The sequence below is a fragment of the Corylus avellana genome, chromosome ca4 (assembly GCF_901000735.1).
Source record: "Corylus avellana chromosome ca4, CavTom2PMs-1.0".
In the NCBI taxonomy this organism is placed as follows: domain Eukaryota; kingdom Viridiplantae; phylum Streptophyta; class Magnoliopsida; order Fagales; family Betulaceae; genus Corylus; species Corylus avellana.
The window spans coordinates 34,968,168-34,984,352 of record NC_081544.1 but is presented as its reverse complement, the minus strand read 5'-3'; the positions used below and the strand labels follow the sequence as shown (position 1 = coordinate 34,984,352).

General features: G+C 34.7%; 1 protein-coding gene and 1 long non-coding RNA gene across 3 annotated transcripts; one reads left to right on the top strand and one right to left on the bottom strand.

Annotated features, from left to right (window-relative positions):
* Positions 1–2,413: 2,413 nt before the first annotated feature.
* LOC132177637 (uncharacterized) lies at positions 2,414–6,197 on the top strand. Of its 2 annotated transcripts, none has more exons than XR_009439786.1 (7): positions 2,414–2,733; positions 3,071–3,169; positions 3,834–4,578; positions 4,815–4,869; positions 4,956–5,013; positions 5,095–5,195; positions 5,283–6,197. It is a non-coding gene; the product is annotated as an uncharacterized LOC132177637 (long non-coding RNA). The 2 variants fall into 2 exon arrangements; XR_009439787.1 differs by having other exon boundaries at positions 4,815–4,873.
* A 5,345-nt stretch (positions 6,198–11,542) lies between these two features.
* LOC132179999 (stemmadenine O-acetyltransferase-like) lies at positions 11,543–12,960 on the bottom strand. Its single transcript, XM_059592833.1, has one exon. It carries the CDS (start codon positions 12,958–12,960, stop codon positions 11,638–11,640), a length of 1,323 nt encoding a protein of 440 aa, XP_059448816.1. The 3' UTR covers positions 11,543–11,637.
* Positions 12,961–16,185: the final 3,225 nt, after the last annotated feature.

The following is a 16,185-nucleotide window of genomic DNA, read 5'->3' as shown; positions in this document are numbered from 1 at the left end:
AAAGATTTGGAATTTACCTCCCACGCGAAGGCAGATCAAGCCGTTGCAGACTTGGAAATCTTGGAGGTTGTCATAGATGCTTTCGAAAGGGATTGGGGGGAGCCTGGTTGCAGGGCCTAGCGTGCCGCCCTTCTGGATCTCGGCGGAGTAGAAGTGTTCCTTCTCGTGTGCAATGACAAAGAACAGGATTCGCCCGGTGCGAGATATAGATTGACGATGGGACAAAAAACGGCGGCGTATGAGGAGTGTATTGAACTTGAAGGATTGGGAAACGCTTCTCAGCGCCGCAGATAGGAGGACTAGGAGAGGCATGTCTTTGCCGCCAGTAGGCTTGGCAGTTGGCAGTGGAATTGATGGAAAAGATTTCGGGAATGCAAGGGTTTCGGTCCTTGGATATACCAGTAATTCTATTTAGAGCCAGTTTTGGCTCAAAGGCTCAAAGCGATTTTTATTATGGGGGTTTCAGCCCATGGGGTAACTTTGGATTTGGTGTGGATGTAAACTTTTTTTTATTTTTGGTGTTCTTCCTTTAAATGCAGCAAAAGTATGTTCTACAAATGCATGAGGAAAGAGATCCAGACAAGGATCATGGAACAATAAATTCAGTTTTATCACCAGAGATCCCAAAAAGGGTGTTGCAACGATATAGGATAGAGATTTTTAACAATTTTGTTGTTCAAATCGTTAATAATTTTAGCAGCAACTTTAAGAGACTCTATGAGATCTACCCGTCTAAACAAATGGTTGAACAATCTAAGTTTTATTTGGACAAATAAATCACATATGAGTTTTTAAAAAATTGCTGGAAATCCAATCCCATGAAATGGGTATTTAATTTCTTAGGGAAAGCTATTTTTGTCAGACAAATGATATAAAAATTAAATTTCCGTGATGTCAAACAAACCATTTATGATGTCTTGCTTGAGATCCTCCATATTATTCTGTAAAATTAACTCGAGATCCTCCATATTAATTTATATTGAATATAAATTAATTCGAGATCCTTCATATTATTCTATAAAATCTTGACATTGTAAATGGCTGGTAGGTCGGATCCGTTGTGTTCTTGGTGTCTTGCTTGTAGGTTACTTGATTATTACTATGTATTATGAATTTATTTTTAAGTGCTAGTGTGATTATTTAATTTGTACAAAAAATAGTAAATTAATTCTACTCTAGACCTAAAATTGGTGTTCACTTCTAACACATATGTATATGTGGAGCTTTAAATGGGTTTGGACTGCACATTCGTGTCTTCACAGAGCAAGACATCAAAAATGGTTTTTTTGACGTCATGGAAATTTAATTTTTATATTATTTGTTTGACAAAAATAGCTTTCCCTATGAAATTAAATACCCATTGAGATTGGATCTCCAACAATTTTTAAAAACTCATATACACACACATAGGTACACTCATAGACCGGAGAATATTCAGTTCATGGTTAAACTTTTTTTAAAAAAATCCTAAAGTCATAAATATGACACTTGTCCACTAATTAAAAATAATAATAAAATATTATTTTAAATTTAAATAAAAAAAACAAAATAATAAAATATTAAGGGTGGCTGATCACCCCAGTTTGGGTCTAGGGTGGCCGAAGCCAACCCAACCCCAAACTGGGATGGTCCGGCCACCCCAATGGTTAATATTTTATTATTTATTTTTATTTAAATATAAAATAATATTTTATTATTATTTTTAGTTAGTAGACATATGTCCATATTTGTGGCTTTGGCCATAAATTATTTTTTCGTCCAGATTTTGGATCATAAAAGAATCCTATTCCACATCTTTTTAGGTTGAAGAGAGTTTTTTAAGTGGGAAGGCTTAGGTGCGGTGGTAAAACTACCGCTATGCGATAGTCAAAGCTGCACCGTTTGGTGCAGTTTTGAGAAGGAAAAATTTAAAACTGAACCAAACGGTGCAGTTTTGGGCTGGAAAAAAATAGGTTTTTTTTAAAATATAACAAACAATTATTTAAGAATTAAAAAATATAAAAAACTAATAATTAAAAATATTTTTCATTTTGGCCAAGGGGTGGCTCCACCCTTTTCATTTTTTATTTTTTTTTCTCTTCTATTTTTTTAATACTTTTAGTTTTTAAATATTTTTCTTTTTCTTTTTCTTTTTCTCTTCTACTGCATGGTGCGGTAGTTTTGAACTACCGCACCTAAGCCTTGCCCGTTTTAAGTAGGGTTGGCAATTTGGATATGACTTGTAAACTCTACATGAATATCACATGAAGTTATCGGGCTTGGGTCATAAACAGATTACCTGTTTATTTTGTTACTTACAAGTCAACCACTGGGTGACCTACCATACCAGTTTAATAAATAAATATATTAAAATTTAAAAAAAAAATATATAAAAAAATTCTGAAGGGCTTCCTAAACCTAAAAGATCATTTTCCTCTCCTTTCTTTCTTTCTTTCTCCATCCCTTTCTTCCTCACGCCGCCTCCCTTTCTTTCTCTCTCACTCTCAGAGTCTCAGCCCTCAGGCTCTCACAGACTCACTCTCAACTCAAACTCTCATTTTCTCTCCTCACGCCTCCTCTCTCTCTCTCTCTCTCTCTCTTTTTCTCTTGCTCTGATTTTGTTTTTCATTTCCAAAAGGCACCCTAGGCCCTGCAATCAGGCTCCCCCCAATCCCTTTCGAAAGCATCTATTACAAGTTTACAACCTCGGCAATTTCCAAGTCCGCAACGGCTTGATCTACCTTCGCGTGGAAGGTAAATTGTCAGCATAATTTTCTACTTTTGGATTGTGTGAGAAAGAGAAAATCAACTTCTATTTGAGAAAATCAAGTCACTTACGTATAGATAAGGCTAAACAACGTCTTGTTTTTCTGGTGCTAAAACAACTCCTTCTTTTCAGAAAATTCTTCTATTTCTTTGATTCCTGAAAATTTAATTTTAATTTTTTTATTTATTAGAGTACATTCTTTGAGATTGCATTTTTTAGAGAATGTAAATTCTTTGAGATTGCATTTTTGAGACAACGTAAATTCAATCTCAAAAATCCACGTTCCTCTTGTTAAAGTACTAAATACTTGCTTGAATTTTGTAGGCAACGAAAGGGGATTATCATGACACTTAAAGACACATTTTTTTTCCCATATAAGGATGCCTCAAGAATCACACGGATTGACTGAAGATAAAATGGAAGGTATGACTTCAAATTTAGGGCAAGTCTGGGAAGAATTGCTTTCAATTGCAAGGTCCAAGATCTATTTGCTCTATTTTATGGCTTATAACTACGAACAATTGCATCGAATGAAAATTGAGTTTGTTGAGGAATTTGAGAAAATTGTTATTTTAATTATGCATGTGTGTTATAGTTTTTCTTTTTCAATTAAGATTTGTTTACCTTTTCTTATTAGAATAATGATTTGTTTTCATTTTCCAATTAGGTTTGCTTTTCATTTTTCCTTGTTAATTTAGGAGGTGCATAGCCTATATAAATGCATTAGTCTTTGTTATTTTTTAATTCAGTTTATACTATCAATTAAATTTAAGTCTTTCAAAGTGATTTTTATGTTTGCTTATTTAGGGCAATTAGGGACTTTCTCTTCCTATTTGTTATTTGCTCTTTTTGAATTTCCTTTTTAATTTTCAATCTTAGTTTCTGCTGTTATTATACACAGTCAGAACAATCTTAGTTTTGCCGGGTGTCATGATCGATTGATCGTACTCGAGTTGTTTTACTTATTTTTAGATGATCAATACTTGCATTAGTCGACGCATAAGGAATCAAAATCATATTTTGCTTGAATATCTTTGGCAATAAGGTAAAACATTTACTAACATAATCTTATAATTGTTACAAACAGGTAAAGATTAACCACCATAGAGGAGAAGTGTTCACTTAAGAGTGCCGTTTCGCTCAACGTCAATGCATCAATTCTTCAAATTACTCAAACAAGTACGGTGGCATTCATTGCTCGAGACAAAGACTTCCGTCTTTGTATTGTGGGATGGTCTGGCCAACTCAACAAGATAGCAGCTTTGTTGAAGCTATTGGAGTTTGCATCACCATTAAAACTACGTTTAAGGAGTCTGGGACAAAACAGACAATTACTATGCAAACGGCCAACAAAAATTTTGTGAGGCTCCTTTTAAAGGAACAAAAAAGAATAGCGACGAAGAATACCAAGACAACTGCAGACAAACCCATTATTGACAAGCTCGTTGATTGAGTGATGGATACACTTAAAAAAACATGATCTAGGCTTGAGGTGACATATGTTCCTCACATCCGGAACATTGTAGTGGATGAATTGACAAACCCAGTAAGAAAATTGACACATGTAGTTACTGCCAATAATGTAACACTAGAGTACGAACCATTCTGGGATGGCTAGGAAAAAAAATAATTTGATCATGATATGGGTGATTGGATACACATGTACATGTATTGGACAAATAAGATTTTAGATACATTGAATGGGACGGTCCTAGAAGACATGTTGGTTAGAGTTGTGGTGAAAGAAGGAAAACAACGCAAAACCGTTAAGGTAATGACTGCGACGGTTAATAAGACTGAACTCAGAAAAGATAGCAGAGACCTAGTGACAGGTATTGTTTTCTATTTGAAATATTTCCTTCAATATTTTTAATTAGTATCATTATGTTGATTTCCCTTATTTCTGAGCTTGGGAAACAAATAAACGATGGAAATGTCAAGATATTTGTATTGAGATGCAACTTAGAAGATATGATAGAAAAAATTACGTGTATAATTTAATTAAGTATAACTAGACCATAGTTAGTTATGTACAAACGTTTTTAACAAGGTTGTTTATTATTGACAGTTACCGTTTATCCTTTGGAGAAGAATGGGCCTTATGAGGACAATGTTGAGGAAGAGTGAGTATGACACTCACTAATTTCCAAACATAAAGTTTATTTTTTTAGAAACACTGATAGTTTGACAATTTTCTATTTTTCATCAGGTTGAAGTCGCTATTACAACATTACGTGAATGTAGTGTCACCACCAAGCCCTCAAAATGTAAGTTTGTAATAGATTATGATTGTAATGTATTATGTCTTCCTATACTTTTCATACTAACTCCTATTTTTATTAATTAAGGTGTATTAGTAGACATGTGGACAAAATATGAGAAGCTTGTTTTGTCAGAGCCAAAGATTGAAGTTCTTACGGATTTAACTATAGTGAAACCTTATCAGGAGGTAATTATTGTTTTGTCATTATGAAATGTTAATTGTTTACATTTATTTAAAAAGTTGAATTGAATAATTTTTTATTGTTGTAAAAAGGTGGCAACACATCGAGAGCAATTCGAGGCTACCCGATTATCTAGCATGGGTGGTCACAACAAACGTCATCATTGACTACATACCTGTCGTTAAGTCTATGCTCTATTGTACATCTTTTCTGAGTTGAGTTTTATTAACCTTCGTAGTCATTACCTTAACGGTTTTGCGTTGTTTTCCTTCTTTTACCTCAACTCTAACCAACATGTCTTCTAGGAGCGTCCCCTTCAATCCATCCGAAAACTTATTTGTCCAATATATGTAGGTGTGTATCCAATCACTTATATTAGGATCAATTTTTTTTTCTAGCCATCTCATAATGGTTTGTACTCTAGTGTTACATTCTTGGCAGTAACTATAGGTGTCAATTTTCTTATTAGGTTCGTCAATTCATCCGCTGCAATGTTTCGGATGTGAGGAACATATGTCAACTCAAGCCTATCATGTTTTTTAAATGTATCCACCCAATCAATGAGCTTGTCAGTGGGTTTGTCTGCAGTTGTCTTGGTCTTGTTTGTCGTTATTCTTTTTTCTCCTTTAAAATCAGCCCCACAAAATTTTTGTTGTCCGTTTGCATAGTATTTGTTTGTTCTGTCGCGGACTCCTTAAGTGTAGTTTGAATGGTGATGCAAACTCCAATAGCTTCAACAATGCTGCTATCTTGTTGAGTTGATCAGGCCATCCCACTATACAAAGACTGATAGTCTTTGTCTCGAGCAATGAATGCCACCGCACTTGTTTGAGTAATTTGAAGAATTGATGCATCGACTTTGAGTGTAACGACACCCTTAAGTGAACACTTCTCCTCTATGGTGGTTAATTCTTTACCTGTTTGTAATAATTGTAATAATTGTTAGAGATGTTAGTAAATGTTTTACCTTATTGCTAGAAATATTCAAGCAAAATATGATTTCGATTCTTTATGCGTCGACTAATGCAAGTATTGATCATCTTAAAAAAAGAAAAAGAAAAATTTAAGTAAAACAACTCGAGTCTGATCATGATGCTCCAAATAATTAAGATTGTTTTGATGGTATATAATAGCAGCAGAAACTAAGATCGAAGATTAAAAATGGAATTCAAGAAGACAAATAACAAATAGAAAGAGAAAGTTCTTAATTGCGCTAAATAAGCAAATAACAACTAGGAAGAAAAAGTCATAAAAGAAAAATGAAAAATGAAAAGCAAACTTAATTGGAAAAGGAAAACAAATCTTTATTAAAAAAAGGAAAACAAAAATACATATGCATAATTAAAATAACAATTTTTTTAAATTCCTTGTGAATCAACTATCTAAACAAATAAAATAAATCAACTGTAATTTCAGAGAGAAATATAAACTAAGAAATACAACAACAAACTCAATTTTCATTCGGTTTGATGCAATTGTTCGCATTATAAGCCATAAAATAGAGCAAATAGATCTTGGACCTTGCAATTGAAGACAATTCTTCCCAAACGAACCCTGATTTTGAAGTCATAACTTCCCTTTTATCTTCAGTCAAACCGTGTGATTCTTGAGCCATCCTTCTATGGGAAAAAAATGTGTCAAGTGGCATGATAATTCCTTTGTTGCGTACAAAATCCAAGCAAATATTTAGTACTTTAACAAGTGGAACGTGGATTTTGGAGATTGAATTTTTTTCAGTCATACAATATCCATAATTCGTCCCCGAGTTTGTGCTCCAAGTTGACTTTACCCGACAACTTCAGTTTGTCCATCTCAAATATTCCTAATACAAGAAATAACCAAAAGTTGGTTGCCATCTTTCATAACCCATTATTATTTTTTAAGTAAAGCAAAAATACATTGGAAAATGATCTTCTCTAGTTGAATTCAACTAGAGAGGAACCGGTCCCTTTTAGAAGAGCAGAATTGTCATTTTATAATTTTTTTAACAATTCTGCCCTTCATTTAGAAGGAACCGACTTCTCTCCAGTTGAATTCAACTGGAAATGATCATTCTCAAAACAACACAACATGAGGAGAAAAAAAGAAAAAAAAATTATGAGCTAACAGCTGAGCAACCCAACCAAGACAAACAAATAGCATATTACACAGTTGGAGGAAACCGAGAAACGTAAAAGTCACTATGGAATGCAGCCACTTAGGATTATGATTTTGATGCCTTATGCGTTGACTATTGCAATTATTGATCATCTAAAAATAAAATAAAAGATAAGTAAAACAGCTCGAGTCCGATTATCTAAACAAATAAAATAACCTAGCTATAAATTCAAAAAGAAATAGAAACTAGAAAAAGCAACAACAAACTCAATTTTTATTTGTTCGCAGTTCTAAGCCATACAATTGTTTGTTGCTATTTTTGCATGGAATGAAAATTTTCAAGAGTTAGTTCGCAGTTATAAGCTATACAATACTGTTGTCGCGCGATGCAATTGTTCGCAGTTATAAGCCATAGAATTACAAACAGATTTACATTGTTTGTAATTCTAAGGAAAGATGCCACTCATATAGTTAGTATTGAATATAGCAATGTGGAGCAAGCTGTATCAAAGTATTTGATAATCGCAGTCAATTTCTATTAATTCGTTATCCTGGGCTCAGAGTCAGAGCTTAAAGATCTAGCAATTAAGCTAATAAAGGAAATGAGTCTATTTACATAGAGCACTCGAACATAGCACAAATTTCTGGAAGTAACGAGAAAATTATAGGTATGCAGCAATAGAATGGAAGATAATCAAAAAAAAAAAATTCATAGAAAAGCAAACTAGATAACAGTATTTCACATTTTCACTACTATAGATCTAATCCATACTTTCAAATACATAACAGTATTTGCCAGGAGAAATGGATTTTTATTTTGATTCCTTATATGTCAACTAATACTGTTCATAAACAATGTTCTTTCGAATCTTTCTTGATTTAGTAATTAAATCTATAATAATTGTTTTTTTTTTTTTGAAAAAAAAATCAAAAAGAAAGCAACAATGAGTGGAAACTTAGCAGCTAGCAATGATTAATCTGCATCCCAAATATGATTATGTGATTAGGTGATCTACTTTTGTTGGATTTATTCTTAGTCAAGTCAGGAAAAACTTAGTTACATGACAAACTTAGGATTTATTTCTCATGAGTCATGGGTCGTATGGGTGTTTGAAAAACTAATTAACCTAAATAAATATGAAAATGACAACTATTGACAAGCCGTCCTCCTCCTCCTCCTCCTCCACATGTTTTCGATTTCAAATCATCCTCATCACCTGCAAGTTATTGACTTGGAATTTAACATGCAATTTCATGGAGAAGACTTGAAGCCTGGATTCTTTGGAGTTTTTTTAATTTTTAATTTTTATTTTTATTTTTTTATTTTTTTTTATTTTTTTTATTTTCAATGCAGGGAAGGAGGGATCCTTGGACTTATTGGTGTTGGGCTTTAGATTAAGAGGCTTCAAAAAAAAAAAAGAAAAAGCCTAACACCGGCCAGGATCCCAAATATGATTATGTGATTGATGGCTCCTTTAGGAAATTAATTCTCTATTATTAAGCTAGTCTGCGATATATAGGAAGGTCTTCAGCCGAATAGATCTATAGTACTATAAGAGAATGTGTTTTAAATAAGAAGAACACACGCTTATGAATGTAATTTTTGTCTCATATTAACTAATCATATACATAACACATCTAATATAGACTTGCTCTAACCAGAAAACAAACAATGTAAACACAAACGGAAGTGTTCCACTTCTAACTCAAAACTAAGGCGGCTGGGAAGTCGATCGATCGTTTTAGCACTAAAAGTTGAAGTGACGCGGTTTAATTTAATTGGTCATATATTTCGGCGCCTATAGACTATAGAGCTCGTGGATTTGACTATTTGACTGAGTCATATCCTTTATTTAATTTCTACAATTTTCTACACACGTCACATTCCATGTGGTGGACAAAACAATCATTCAGTGGGATTAATGGGATATTGGGAAGACGATTATGAGCTTCATAGAATATTCAGTGGGATTAATGGGATATTGGGAAGACGATTATGAGCTTCATAGAATCTTCGATCGGGAGTACACTTGAACAACTCATTATATACCTACATGTGTATATATGAGATTGAGTTATTTTGTGCACCGTCACCTATATACAGTTTATAGGCACTAGTCACATTTTAAAAAATAATGTAATAATTCATGAAATATTTATTATGTCCGCTACTAGAAAATAGTGTTACATAACAATTCAAGTGAAGCTTATTTTCACCAGAATGGCATAAATTTTTTTCTCCAAGTAGTTAGATACACATAGATACACATTAATCTTTATGTCTTATTAGTGTAAACGACCTTGGTTCTTATTGATGTTCTAGTGAAATGAATTAGGCTATAACTCAGTCGAATTTGAGGAAATACTTACGGTTCCCATTATTTAAGCCTCCCTAGCTTGTGCAGCTCTCAACATATATATAACTGTTACTATAGTTACGCCCAATTAACTTACCCACATGTAATATATTCGTCGAAATAACCAAATGTGTTAATTAATTAGGATCCTCCTTAATTTTTAATTTGTTAAAAATAAATAAATAAGCCCGCATATTGGCCTTAGCATGATGTTTGCATGACATATATATTGGAGTTGTTAATCGATTCAAGAACGTTGCGTTTCAACATAACTTTCGAATGAGAACTGAGAACTTTCAAACTGTGGAGCCCCGACAGGCGACAGTATTAGAAATTAAGCCAGCACTTATTTCGTTACCTCTTTTTAGTGGACTTTTTGTTATCAATGAGAGCAATGTTATACACAAATATTTCTTTAATATTTTACGAAGTTGACTTGGAATTGTGGAAATGTCTAAGAAATCATTAGATTTTTTTTTTAAAAATGAGAACTGATCAAACAAAAGTTGATTACTATATTTCATATTTTCTTGAGAGTAATTAACTTCTAAAAATTAATTATTTGATTTACTTTTGCATTACTTGCATTCTGTTCATTGCAATATTGATCAGACAATTAATTATACGTGCATGGCCTGTCATGGGTTGCAGCTTTTAAGTTTCATCATACTTTTTTTTTTTTTTTCTTCTTATAATTAAAAGCGGATAGAAAGTTAACCAATGACAACCCAGAACGTGTCCCACAAAATACAATTAGCCCTGGGATCCCAAATTCAAAGATATAATATTAAATTATATGAATTAAGCTAAGATCTCAAATAATTATAAATAAGTAAAGTGTCACTTTATCTTAAAATAACATGCAGGATGAGGAAGTCTGACAAATTAAGTCCATTGCATGTATGCATTAGAATGTTCATACAATGAAGCAACATTATAATCCTAAAATAAGTTGTTAATTATTAATTAGGGCCGTACGTAATCTAATACTTGTGTCACCGTCACCCTTTCATGTCGCATTCGAATTATTATATATGTATTTATCCATAGAGATATTCCAAATCTTTATATTAATTGCTTGTGTGAACAAGGAAAAAGCAAGTGTCGCCCATGATTAACCCACCTGTGGACTATCTTTAAGCTAATCACCTGTGGTCTCGAATACCCACTTTTCTTTTCTTGTTTTTTTCCTTTTTGGGTGCCAAGTGTCCAGTACTCTTAAAAAAATCTATGTGCCCATTGCTTATCCTCTTAATTGGATTTAGGACGACATCACCTCTTTGGTTTAAGGATTCTAGCTATTGGGTTATCCACTTGATTATTTTTCAAGTGGAGTGTCTGTAACATTTCTCATATATTTTTCAAGAGGGAAACTGAGAATGCATAAAGAGTAGTGCATGTTATATTAATTGACTTCATTATAGGATGAAAGATATTAGAAAATGTAGAATATAGTTTCTAAATGTAAAGATACCGACAAATATGTTAATGACTCGTTACATTTGAGAAATAATTTTGAAATAAATTTAAACTTATTTGGAGAAGCAAATTAAAGAAGTATGAGGTGCTACTATATATAAAGGAAAATAACCTTAAAATAATTGCATATCATTTATAGATAATTAAATATAAGAAGCAATTAATTGGATATACAAACAATACTTTCTTATTTGGAGTTGTCTCAAGACTAATACAAAGAAATTCTTGGGTATATTTGTTAATCCATGCTAATATTTTGGTATTTTTATGTTATTAGGAGTACTATTTCGCATTTTGAGTTTGATTATATTTTTGTTTTGATACCAGAAAACAATTAAATAGCCAAAATTTACACTACTTTAAAGACAATATTATATATTTGACAGAAAGAAATTAAGCAAACAACCAAAAAGCTCTCTTGCACACAAATAATTAACACAATACTAGTAAACTAAAGGACATGCATACTGATCATATATATATATACTCTCCGACGACGGTAACCAGTCGGGGCCTAAAACGCAGAACTTTTCACGTTGGGCTTCAGGGTCGGTGAAACATGCGCGAGGAGCTCCTCATCGCATTCAAATTTAGCCATGTCTTCTTCTTTCAGGTTAATCCACGCTTCTATTCCGTTCCCGGACTTGGTGTCAAGGAAAGTAACTAAATTCTTGAACGGCAATCTTGCCGCGCTAACCCACACCGGCTTCCCCCACCCAAAATCAGCATCATATATGGGAAATCTGCACAAGCTGGTGAAGCTAAACGACACCACATCTCCTTTCCTGATTTGTGCGGTGCGCTCTTTAATGAAATTCAAGTGCCCAAGCCAATCACTCTCTTGAAGCTTCTTCACGTATTCCGCGTTCACTTTGCTTATCGAATCCCTTACTTGGTTGACGATGCCACGACACCCATCATCGTCGGAATCCACGGACGGTATTGAGATTGCGATTCGGCTTATATTTCCGAAATAGTTTGCCGAAAGAGGCGGGTCCATTCTGGTGCGTAGATTAACAGCATGGAGAACGGTGTAGATCTTGCCAGCTGGGTTGGATTTTGATTGAGTAGCAGCCGTGAAACGACACCATATGAAAGCCGATAAGGCCTCGACGCGAGTAGGGCGTACGCGTCTTGTGTCATCATATTTGGCTCTAAGAGCCGCTATTGAGGAGGCGTCGAAGAGAAACCTCTTGGCCACAATGTTTTCCTTCACAATCCCAGTCCTCGGTTCAAACCCCTTCAAACTCCTCGGCGGGAAAAGCGTGGCGGAAGCGAATCGAGGGGTCACCGTATCGGTATGGCAATTGCCGCCAGCAATGGCAGCCCAGCTGTTGATAAACATGAAGAATGACAAGCCATCGCCGACCTTGTGGGACATGCCAAGACCGACGGCAACCCCGCCGCAAGTGAAGAAGGTGGATTGGACGACAAGAGGGAATTCATTGACATCGTCGAGTTCAAATGGGAGAAATTTGTCGATCTCAGCAGGGATTGGATCTTGGAGAAATTCAACAAGTTGGGATTTGGCTTCGGCTTCCACGTAGTAGACGCCCTCGTCATTGCAATCAATAAAAACGCTATCCTTAACCCGTCCTGCTAGTGGATAGAATCGGGTTAAGGCATCGGACAAGGATTTCTTGAGCCGGTTGCTTTGCTCTAAGTTGGTGATCGGATTATTGGAAGCAGCTTGTTTGGGGAAGAAGAGAAACAAGGGCATGAAAACAGGGGGTGCTATTTGATCGAGAAAGGAGAGCTGGTAATGGCGAAGATGGTGTGGGGTTGGAGAAGAGGGTGTGATGATCTCTTTGGAGATAATTTCGATGTCAACCTTCATTTCTTTTCTCTCACTACGCTAAAGAATGGCTGTTGATTGATATTGGCAAATGATGATGGCATGGAGATGGAGAGCCATATATATGTCCAAGACCTGGAGATTTATATATGGGGAAGTTGGGAATTCAAATACACTTTCTTTTTTTCCTGGGCTCATTTTATTATTTACAAAATGAAGTTGCCTACAAAAATATATATATATATATATATTAAAATGAAACTATACAAAGGTAATTTTAATATATATATATATATATATTAAAATGAAACTAGTACTGAGGAGGGGGTTTGACTAATTAGGACTTTGGAAGTTTGACTAATCCCACCCGTTCATGCATGGAATCCATTATCCATCCACGGAACGCAATAAGAAATGCTCTTCCGCATTTTCAAGTACATTTTTTTAGTATTTTAATCTATGTATCACATTTATATGCACATGAATATTAAAAGATTTTTACTTGAGAATGCTAAATAGCATTTCTAAAAAATAATACTTAATAAACATCCACGATAATCTTAGGTATTATATGCACTTACATGAATATTTTCAATACAATTACTTTAATTTTAAATTAAAGCTGAATTAATGTAAGTGTTATATATATATATAATTGGCATATATGATTATAAGTTCTGCGAAAATAATTGACATTCCGTATATAAAAGGTGAGAAGATTATGAAAGATGTTCTTTTACCCAAATTACTAATCATGCCAAATTTTTAATAGATGAGTTGTTAGTTTTGTTTTGTGTTTTGGTGTCTTTGTTTTGTTTTTGTTTTTGTTTTTTGTCTGATTGTAAACATCATGTAGTCTGCATTCAAGCCAAAACTTTTTGTTTATATCTTTCTCGTTCTTACTTAATTCTTGTTAGGGTGCAGACAGCCTTATTAATTGTCGTTGAAGCCAGAATTATTGAGCGATTTGTTGGATTTGCTACATAGCCTACATTGTCTACATGATCTGATCGAGGGTAATTGGGTGCCAGAAAGCAACATGGAACGAAAGACGCTGAGATAGAAGCTTTCATTTTTTCCAGAGTTGACGTACGAAAATGGATACATGCATAGTTATTTCCCCATATCATATCGTTATCATGCTTTGAACATTCCGTCCCTTTCGTTTTTGCCTTTCTAGTTTCTTCAATTCAATTATCTCATGGTTATGAAATCTACTGATCAACATGCATTCATCTTACTTCACGCTCAAGGAGCTTGCCATTTGACACTTTTTTTTTTTTTTTTTTTTTAAAAGCAAACTTTATAAAACAAAGCCAAAGAAGATGTTGGGCTAATGCACTGAGTACTCCATCAATCAAAACTCAGTCCATTAACCAACCAATCCGAGTACATGACCCAGCTTGATTTCACACGGAATCCCCTCCTAAGTCACGTCAATTACCATCTCCATAATTCCCAATATGAGGCAAAGTATGCACGATGGGGTTGTGGGGTGAAGAAAATATTATTCGAAGCAGAAAAGTCTCTAACGAAAACACGACAAAAAAGCAACCGACACAGGGTAAAAATAAGATTCTGATCTCTTTTCTTCGGACCCTATTTCACTTCCTCGATCTAAGACTATTCTTTTCAATTAATTCATATTGATTTAACGTCAGAGCTAGCTATTTTTTTTCTCTCCTTGCATGCACTTCCCTTGTTACTTTGGCAAGCGCGATCAACTTTTCTAACATAATGACAAAAAAAAACACATGGAAAGACAAAGTAGACAGTTACACGATTGATGGATCCGTCTACGTCAATCAAAGATAAAGCACAACCAAGAATGTTCATTGGATACCAGTTAAAAAACAACAAAGCGAAGCATGCAAACATAAAGAAAGACCAATTTTTTTTTTTTTTTTTTTTTTGGGGAGGAGGGAAAGGAATTAGTTCAGTCTCATTGATTGATAAATGAGCATAAAATTTAAATAACACAGAGTAAAAGGTCTGAAGCAACCATAACCGAAGCTACGAGGTTACAAGCGTGAAAGATGACGTATTACATTCCATACTTAAACAAAATTCGTTACCCTATGACTAATTTTCAAATTAAACAGTAGATCTGCGCCAAACAGACTCAAACCAATGTATAGGTAGCTCTTATTCCTCGATACTGAAGGTAAAGAACTCCAAGCCAAAGCTCATCCTCCTCAACCCGAAAGCCAGGATAACGTTTACATCTACAACCCAAAGGTCTAAACCAAAGCAACAAACTCGAAGAGCATCAGGCGGGCAGATCAAGAGAGAGGACCGAGCATTATTACAAGCAAAAACAAAAACGATTACAAGGAAACAAAACAAGACAAAAAAAATAAAAATAAAAAGGAAAGCCAAATTACAGGGAAATAAACAACATAAAAGGCACACCAATTAAGAGGATGACAGCAGCCGGAAAGAAGAGCCGATTGCGCACTCATCGGAAACTGAAAACGAAAGGGGCATTGGAAGCTGATCGTTGTGGGGGCGCGAGAAAAGGCATATTAGAGGACGGTGGGCAGCAGAGCATGCGGAGGAGATCAGCAGCGCACTCAAATGGAGGGGGAAGTTTGAGTGAAACCCTAAGAGCATCACCCACAAAATGTACTTAAACAAGCAAAAAAAACAACAAAAGCAAATACTAAAAGAAACTAAAACAACTAGAGACCAAAGGAGGGGGAAGAGGCGAAGAGGAAGGGAAATGAAAAAAATCGTCCAAAGAGTTAAGGACATCAGGTAAATAGGCTAGCTCGCTAAACGAAATATAGTGATGAGAGGGGAGGGAGGAGGCAAAAGAGGGAGAAGGGAGGAGGCCCAAGGGGGATGGCTACTAAAAATGAAACCCTAGCAAAAAGGGGTGGGGGCTAGAGAGAGATAAAGAAAGACCAAACTGCACGCGTGCGTACGAACCCAAACATGACAAGATTGGAAAGAGAAAGCCAATGCAAAAGAAACAACGCAAAGGGCATTTTTTTTTTTATCCTAATCAAACAATGCAAAGGCTTATTACACTACCAAGCATAACGTAGCCATTATTCAAAATTAATATAGAGAAACCCTGGGGGCTCACCAACCGCCTATTGACACCGAGGAAACCCAGCAGGAGAATTTATTAAAAGTGTTACATATATAGGATCTCTTACTGACTTTTATTAATTTAGTAATTTGATGGAACCATTTAAATATCCAATTATTTTTTAATAATCTATGAATCACAAAAGTGAACCAAGCACTTTTAATTTTGAT

Coding starts and splice junctions, on each gene's coding strand:
- LOC132179999 (XM_059592833.1), bottom strand. CDS start 12,960: ATGAAGGTTGACATCGAAATTATCTCCAAAGAGATCATCACACCCTCT.